At 33.2% G+C, this 9,629-nt stretch overlaps 1 protein-coding gene across 1 annotated transcript; it reads left to right on the top strand.

The window, feature by feature from the left end:
• Window positions 1-3,616: 3,616 nt before the first annotated feature.
• LOC102020385 (olfactory receptor 4K15-like) lies at window positions 3,617-4,660 on the top strand. Its single transcript, XM_005412129.1, has one exon. It carries the CDS (start codon window positions 3,617-3,619, stop codon window positions 4,658-4,660), a length of 1,044 nt encoding a protein of 347 aa, XP_005412186.1.
• Window positions 4,661-9,629: the final 4,969 nt, after the last annotated feature.

Raw genomic sequence — 9,629 nt, 5'->3', positions numbered from 1 at the left:
AAAAAAAAAAAAAAAAAATGATGCCATTGGACATCGTTCTTTGATTTGCACTTCAGAGTGTTTCAAAACTTATATGTAATTTAGATAGTTCTGTCTACACAGGCAGGACAGTATTATTACAAAATTATTAACTTTAGTATTAATTGAATTACTAGTTTACATTTTATTAATTTTATAAGAGGGATTTTAATAATTTTTACATAATATTTTAAGCAATACATTTTAATTTCCAGTGAAGTAATTGTAATTAAAAAGAGAAGCAATTCATTAATTTATACTCATCTATATTCACTGATTAAAAAGGTTCACTTTTGGAAAATGTACATTTCTATAATATGAATATGCTTACTACTAAATTGTACACTTAAAATTCTCAGTATAATAAATTTAATATCACATGTGTTTCATCATAATAAAAATAATTAATGAAAACCAAGAACCTTTTGTACACAAAGTTGTGAGAAAGTGTATCTTTTTAATACTCACCTTTGAGAAACATGGAACAAATGTGATTAAATCTATTAAACTGTTATAGGAAAACATGACTGGCTTACTTATACCATGATTATATATGGTATGTCTCCAAGAAGAAAAGGCCATCTGAATTTTAAAATTTAGGGAAAGTAAGATAAAGGAATTTAAAAGCCTAAATCTTTTATAAGCATTATCCTGACAAAATAATTAAATTTCCAGGGATCTTACAGAATTTAAATTATGTGTCACTATTAATGATTGTGACTCATATATATATATATTTTTTTCTACTAAAACTTTGATCAGAAAAAAATTCATTGTTGAAAAGTCCCAGCTGAAATTTGTAATAAAATCTTGTGATCAATTTGAAGAATTCTGTCCATATTTCTGGAGGTTAAATTGGGAGGTTCTACCCTCCTAGGATACTTGATGGATGGTGAGTGGGATTCTATCCTCTGTGTGGGGTTTTAGTGAGGTATGATATGTTTTAATTCCTTAGAGGCCTTTTTAACTAATGTGATCACTAACATATTTCATCTTCTACTACTGCAAAAATAGAAGCAATGTCGGACAGTTTGACTGAGCTTTATCTGACATTTGAAAATTTGTTTTCAGCACTTCATTGCTTCTCCTCGCTTTTCTTCCTTTCAGACTTCTGAGAATTCTGGTGCTCCACAAACATGAAGCGTTTCCACTGGGTCACTGACTGCAGCCCTTTCCGATCTCCTGGACGACAGCCCCTCTTTGCCTCAAACTCAAGACTTTGTGCCTCTTTCTTCCTTTAAAAATAAATCAGTTTTGGGGCTGGGGCGTTAGCTCAGTGCACAGCACCTGCCTAGCAAGTGCAAGGTCGTGAGTTTGATTCCCGGTACTGGAAAAAACACCAAACAAACAAACAAAGAAAAAATCAGTTTTATGGCTCATGTCCTCAGGATCATACTAATGCTTTTGTCCCTGTCAACTATACCTGAAAATTAGACTCTACTTAGAGGCTCAAAGACCAAAGAATAAAGGATTTGTGGACACTGTCCTTCTTATCGTACGTAGGTGAAAGTATTTTGTTAGTTTATGCCAGCACTTGTCTTTGTCCATAGTGGCTGTGGGAAATAGGTGCATGTAGGATGGAAACATAGATGAAGGGAGTTTTCTGCAGGGCCTAACTTTAAAATACTGGGTTTCTGTCACTTGCAGTTATACTCAGACCTACTTTTCCCACCAGGCATCAGGTGTACAGTTTTAGAAATAAAGACATTTAGGGAGCGGTCAGTTTTTAAGACTTACCTGCAAGTGAAACCTATAATTCATGTAGCAAAATTCTATAGGCTTCTGTTAACTCGTCCTAAACAGAACCAGAAAGGAAGTACTAAACATATTGGATTTTCTCCAATAATGAGAAACCCATTTTCCTGTAAGTTAGAAGAGCATGTACAACTATGTGCAAAAGTAAAATATTTATTCTGAGGTGAAATGATGCATTATGAAAATGTTTCCATATGTTTTTAATTACCCCAGATAAAAAATTTTCACTTCTATAATTTACAGGCATTTCCAGTTCTCTATTTAAGGGTAATATTATTCTTAATGTTTTATACTTGCTCACAGTGTGATTTGAAAGATGTAAGAGCTGCTGAATGTTACACAGTTGCCTGAACACAGAAATTCGATTTAGCCTCAAATAATTTTTCTCAATAAATCTCTTTTTCCATTGTGGCATGATGACTATACTGGGTATAGAAGAGCAGTCATCCTTTCGTTAAGTAATAAAGCTATTAATTAAGTTATTTCTTGAGAAAGGAACAAGGCAGTGCGTGAAGGGGAAAGGGGCTCATTATGCAAAGCATAGGACACAGGTTACATTTTTGGATGGTCTTCTTGGATTAAAGGATTAAACCTAACTCTGGTTGCTCTAACACTAGATCTCTGCACAGAGTTCCTTGTGGAGACACTTCAATTCTCACAGAGTGAATTAACGCAAAATAAGTTCATTTAGATTGCAAAACTCTTAGAGTTCTGCTAGCCCAGTGTCCTCATTTTATATACTTGCCTTGATTTAAGAGTCACCCATTGCTGGTCAATGACCAAAGAGATTAGGTGTGTTTTTGTATTCTATGTTGCAGTTTTCCTTCAAGTAAAGATGAGAAATATCCTTTTCTCTTGCTATAGAACATTAGCATAAGGGAGAAACTTCAAGAATGGAAATAAGATATTTACATGTACTTATCAAATCTCAGTTATTTGGTATGTGGATAATAATTTCATTAGTAATGAGCTGTGCAAGGAAGTTTCTGAGGAGGAGTAAATGCATGAAATGGTCTGAATAGCAGTGACAAAAAGACCTTCATTCATTTCAGCAGGAGGAGTTTTCCAGAATCTATGAAATAAAAGGTACTGTTATTCTTTTCATAAATAACTAAAAAGCAATAACTGTCAACCACATCAAGAAACTCAAAAAGCACAAATCAGCACTTCAAAAGTTCCTTCCAAAATTCTCCCTCTCTCTGTTTCTTCAATGCTAAACATCACTCTGACTTCCAATTCCAGCTGATTTGTCTTATATATCTTTGAATTCCTTTCACTGAAGTGACATGCCTCATACATTTTTTTGATAGTCCTTGCACAATATTAATTTTGTCAAAGTCTGTTTCCCTCTGGTAGCAGTTTATCTTTTTTTCTTGAGTTCTAATTTGACTCTGGGGAGAAAACAATGACAGATTTTTGTGTTTACAGACTGTCACTTTGGATTTGTGTGATATCAGACAATCTTTTAGGTATCACTTTTTTGAATTAGTTCATTTAATTTCTCAAATTTATGTAACTAAGTGAATGAATTAGCTTTAATTCTCTCTACCAACTGCACAACTAACACTCTCCTTTTATAGAAGTGAACTGAGCATCTCACTTTGTCCCATCTTATTTTGTTTTGTTTTTGTTTTTTGTTTTTCTTCCAGTACCAGGAATCGAACTCATGACCTTGTGCTTGCCAGGCAGGCACTGTGCCACTGAGCTAAATCCCCAGCCACCTGTCCCATCTTATTTTTGATTGCTGCTGTGATACCTGTATGAAACAGGCTACAAATACAGCATATCTATTGGAGTAATAATAGAATCCTTAAAGACTGGGACAAAGTAGGGTACTGATCCAATGCTCAGGTCATTCACTGTTTTCTGCTTCTGTCCTACTCAGGTAACTGGAGACAAATCTCTTCCAAAGTCAATGAATGAGACAAATCGTTCTCAGGTGATGGAATTTGTGTTGCTGGGACTCTCTGGTTCCAAGGAGCTCCAACCTTTCTTGTTTCTCATATTTTCACTACTCTACCTAGCAATACTCCTGGGGAACTTTCTCATCATCCTCACGGTGAACTCCGACGCCCGCCTTCATACCCCCATGTACTTTCTGCTTGCAAACCTGTCTTTCATAGATGTGTGTGTTGCCTCTTTCGCTACCCCCAAAATGATTGCAGACTTTCTGGTTGAGCATAAGACTATCTCTTTCAAAGGTTGCTTAGCCCAGATTTTCTGTGTTCATCTTTTTGCAGGTGGTGAAATGGTTATGCTTGTGTCTATGGCCTATGATCGCTATGTGGCTATATGCAAGCCTCTCCACTACATGACAATCATGAGCCGCCGTGTGTGCATTATTCTCGTCATTATCTCTTGGTGTGTGGGCTTCATTCATACTACTAGCCAGTTGGCCTTTACTGTCAACTTACCTTTCTGTGGTCCTAATCAGGTTGACAGCTTTTTCTGTGATCTCCCTTTAGTGACCAAGCTTGCCTGTACAGACACTTATGTTATCAGCTTACTAATAGTAGCAGACAGTGGCTTTCTTTCCCTGAGTTCCTTTCTCCTCCTGGTTGTCTCCTACACTGTGATACTTGTTACAGTCAGGAAACGCTCCTCTGCGAGCATGGCGAAGGCCCGCTCCACCCTGACTGCTCACATCACTGTGGTCACACTCTTCTTTGGACCATGCATTTTTATTTATGTGTGGCCCTTCAGCAGTTATTCAGTGGACAAAGTTCTTGCTGTGTTCTATACCGTCTTTACTCCCATTTTAAACCCCGTTATCTACACTCTGAGGAACAAAGAAGTGAAGGCAGCTATGTCGAAATTGAAGAGTCGTTATCTAAAGGCTGGCCAGGTTTCTGCACTCATGGGGAATGTTCTTCTCCCAGAATCATAATAAATTTAAGAACTTTCCTCCTTCTTCAGTTTTTCACCTTTAAATTTTCTAATGCAGTTATTGTAATATTAAAGGAAATCATTTTAAGGCATGTGAAAGGTGATTAACTTGAAGTGATAATAAAATAGTCATAAAATGAACCTTTGCCATTTCATTATCTTTTTCTCTTCTGTATATTTTCATATTTCATTTCATATGTCTGAAGTTTTACTCTTTATTTTAAAACTTTTAAAAAATATCACCTTTCTCTCTCAAAGTAGTGCTGTGCAGATTTTAACTCTAGGGTAATATTGGATACACTTCTTTATACTAAAGAGATGGTAACTCTATGTAAACATATGATGTTATATAATATTTGATATGGCATGTTAACATTGCATTTTACACTATAACTTGCAGCTGATGGTACACAAAGATACTTCTATGATTAGTGCAGCTGACTAGGTAAATTGCAAATGTGCATAGATATGTAGCAGAAAACATTTTATTCAACACTTTTAGGACTCCTCCTCCATGTGGCTACTTAATATTGTTCATGCCCTGTGCCACAGTGCCTGTCTGCTGCCTGGCAAGTGACAGGTGATGGGTTCGATTCCCAGTATAAAAAAACAGATACTGAACACATTTATTCATCACAGTTTTATATTGGGTTTTGTTAATTTTTGCATAGTAACAATGAAATAGCTTTGGGAATTTCAGAGATAAATTATAATAAATTATAATAATTATTATAAATTATAATTCTGTCCCACTTCCCTTTATGCTGAGTGAATCTTAATATAGAACATACTCTCTTGTGCTAGATATTCATGTTGTCATCTTCTACATTAGGGTTTATTTTCCTATCAATATGTGAAAACGTCTTTTATTTTTCTATGCATATTTTATATAACTGATATATTTTTATTTGCCTAATGTAGGCCCAAAAACTGATAGAAAAAATCTGAAGAACTTAGGAATAGTTGAACCTACCCCTCCATGATAATTTACAAGACCAAGAGCTTTTAGGATTCCATACTACAAGGTTGTTTTAGGTCTTCCCTCTTTTATTCCATTTATAGTTTTTCTATACGTTTCTACTATATTTTAAATTCATAATCTACTGTAAAGTTGACTATATTCCAGAATTCATTCTTTGGAAGTTCTTAAAAAGAAATTGAAATTCCTTTCACTGAAATAAAAAGGGTAATTTCTCAGCCAAATAATTTCAAGTTATTCAAGACATAAATAGAAATGAAAGCAAATATTCACGAAAACTTAAGTATATTTATATATTCAAATCTTTCACAGCATTACAAGAGTATTATAATTCCACATTGCTCTAATTTTTATGTAAATTTTACATAATCATCATACCAATGCTAATTTCAAGCTAATTAGAACTGCACAAAAATAAATGTTAGATTGTCATATCTCTTTTAAGTTTTAATAGGAAGTTCTACAGATATAGACCTTAAATGGGAAGGGGATCCACAGGTGGGGGAAGGGTAAAGGGATAGAGAAAAGAATTCAGCTGTGTTATGCCCATGTAGCAATTCTACACAAGGAATGTGAACATTATGTACTTTGAATATATACTAATAAAAATAAATAAATAAATAAAATATTAACCAAAAGAAAATTTCTGTGAGATATTTATACTGCTGATTTTATATGAGAAAAAAATAAGGTTAAAAAGGTTAAGGCTACCGTGCAGGGTCACTCATTTAAAACGTGGCATAGTGAATTTCCTATTTAGGCTTTAGTTGTGTTTTACTTCTTGATTTCTGGTTGACTGAGAGTGTAACTCTTGAATGCTCTGCCACTTGCTATGGTATAGACTGTGGCCAGTATAGAAACTGTGATGCTTTGCTTACAATCACACATATTTTTCCCTATTCCTTGTATGGAGAAATCTGAGAATCTTGGGGCTTAGATTTAGAGTACTTGGGTTCCTTTCAGTGTTACTCATGACAATAGTACTGGCAAATTAGTACAAAATTTCTCTATCAAATGGTATAAAAATTAAGAAAAAAATTAAGAAAAAGCTATACAAAACCAAACAATGTACTGCAGATGTAAATCAAACAAAATATTAAGAATTCAATGACTGTTATTAACATTATACAATTTAGTTAGCCCAGGAAGTTTTACTTCTGTAAACCTAGTTTTACTACATTGATGACATTCATATGCCACTAAATATGCATTAGGGACTAGTATAAGCCCTGTTCTAAAGGTTTTATGTATATTTATTCATTTAACCCTGTTAGTATAAAGTAAGTGTAATTAATCTCTATAACAGAAGAGATTGAAGCAGAAACAAATGAAATAATCTGACAGAAATCACACAGCTGGTAGTGGCAAGGCTAGCACTTGAGCTCTGGCAACCTGAGTGCTGAGGTGTTTTCCTTGATGTTACTTCTCTCCACCTATGCATTTTTAGGTTGAGTAAAACATGAAGAGTTCTTTCAGTATAGACTTACTATGCTACTTTATAAAAATACTTTCATCAGAAGAATATTGGAAGCATGAAACAACTTTATTTTGCTAACCTAACTTTTTTTAAGAGAGAAGGACAATTGAACCTCTAAATTTGGATGTTCAGTCAAAATTTATCTGGAAAAGGCAAGGAAACAGATTCTCCCCTAAAGTGTCCAACGAATAACACAGTTCTGTGTATAACTTGATTTTTTCCAGTAGGGCCTATATTGGACTTGTTTGATCAGTCTTCCATGCCTACATCTGGTAATCTGAGCAACCACTTTGAAGATAATATTCTGTAATATAACAATCATTGTTAATATCCTATCACTTTGTTTTGAAATTCTGTATCTTTTTTATTTTTTGTGCTGTTTTATTTATGTATTTGTTTTTATTATTTTGATTTTTTCTTTTCTCTTTAAAATTGAAAATAAAAATGAATAAACAAGGATAGCTGGGGTAAGTGTATTGCTGATATCTGTGGTTTATTGAAAGGAACAGTTAATGCTTAAAATTTTCTTTTTTCTTGACTAATTTTGCATGCTTGAATCTGGTAATTAGAACAACTGATTTGAAGAAAACAATATGCAATAAAGGACCCATTGTTGAACTCCGACTGTCTTGTATGGTGAAGGTCTGTATTATTTCCAGTTTTTTAATTACTTGTTATTATTTTTGATTGTTTAATCTTACATCTGGTGGACTGAGAAACTTTGTTGAAGGTAACAGTATATAGTGTAGCAACCATTGTTAATTCCTGTCACTTTGTTTTGAGGTCATGTGTCATTTTTGTTGTTTCTGTGTTGTTTCTGTTTTTCTCTTCATTGTTGTTGTTTTGTTAGGTTTTTACTCTTTTTAAAATAAAAAAATAAAGTTATAGTTTTAAACTGCTAAGTTTATAAAAATTTATTATAGCAGAAACATAAAGCTAATACATAATAGAATTCAACTCAGTGATAAATATATATATATATATGCCAAAATAACTGTATAACCTAAAAAGATAGACAAAAAAGAATGTACTATATTATTCTACTTATATAAAATTCCACAGAACTCAAACCAATCTAAAGTGAGAGAAAATAGATCAATAACTGCCTAAAGAGAGGTTAGAGGAACTAATACTCTAGTATGACAAATAAATGTTGGGGATGATTTCCTTGTCACATAGGGTGATGCTTTTATTTTGGTTTAATAGTTATGTGTTGTCTACTTTCTGTGTCTCCCACTAAAATTTACAATGTCTAACAGAAGTTGACAAATTATGGCTCTCATAAATTAAATCAGGATGGTAGTCTATTTATGGCCTTATAAAAGAGGACTTTTATATTTTAAAGGGATGTTAAAAACATAAGGAAAATTATGCAACAGAGAGTATATGTGTCTCATAAAGTCCAAATGTTTAATGTCTAAACTGTTACAGTAAAAGTTTGTCAATTCTTTTACTATTTGACCAAGTATACAGTTTATTTTATTCATGTATGCATGGTAGATGCAAGAACACTTTGGCACATATAAAGGTGTGCAGTGAAATTTAGATTTGTGTATGTGTATATGTATCTTTAATGACTAAGTGAGAATGAGAGAAACTTTTGGATGATCTTTGGAGTTATGTATTAAGTTTTTTATCATTAATTCTAAATATTTTTGTAATTTTCTTGTATTAAACTGAGCAAGATTCTTTCAATTTCCACATTTTTAGCTTTCAAACCATTCTTTATTTTTGTATTTATTGATTTTTTGTTTTGAAGATAAAAGAACAAAAACATATTGACAAATACACAGGCATAAAAAGACAACATAAAAAAACAAAAGCAATACAGAATTTCAGACAAGGTGATAGGAAATTAAATCTAGGCATGTAAGTTTGAACAAACAATTAAACATTAACTGTGCCTTTCCATAAAGCAATAGAAATTAGTAGTAAAATTATCTTAGCTATATTTTGTGTGTGTGTGTGTGTGTGTGTGTGTGTATATATATATATATTGCCCTTCTTTCTTTCTTTTCTATTTTCTCACATCTCAGTTCTTTCCTTTTGAGTAGTTTCTTTTCCTTTCATAATACTTTTTAGATTTTACGTACTCTATCAGGTTCTTACACTAGAGAGACTATAATGTTTACACATGTGAGTCTGATTTATTTCATTTGTAAGTATGGTCTCTAGATGAATCCATTTACCTGTTAAAACCTCAAGTTTATCTTTCATTATACCTGAGAAATATTCCATTATATAAAACACTACATTTTTATCTGTTCCTCAGCTGATGGAAATTTGGGCTGTTTCTATGATTTAGCTATTACAAACTGTGCTGCTGTAAACATGGGTGTAAAAGTATTGCTTTGGTCTGATGTTTTTAGTACTTCTGGAGAAATACTCAAAAGGGAAATAACTGGGTTGAATGGGACCTCTAATCCTAGTTTACTGAGGAATCTCCAGAGATTTCCACAGTGGTTGCACCAGTATACAGTCCCACCAACAACTGAGAAGGTTTCCTTTTTCCCT

Source organism: Chinchilla lanigera, unplaced genomic scaffold, assembly GCF_000276665.1.
Source record: "Chinchilla lanigera isolate Chin_1 unplaced genomic scaffold, ChiLan1.0 scaffold00149, whole genome shotgun sequence".
NCBI lineage: Eukaryota > Metazoa > Chordata > Mammalia > Rodentia > Chinchillidae > Chinchilla > Chinchilla lanigera.
This window is presented reverse-complemented; position numbering and strand designations above follow the sequence as displayed.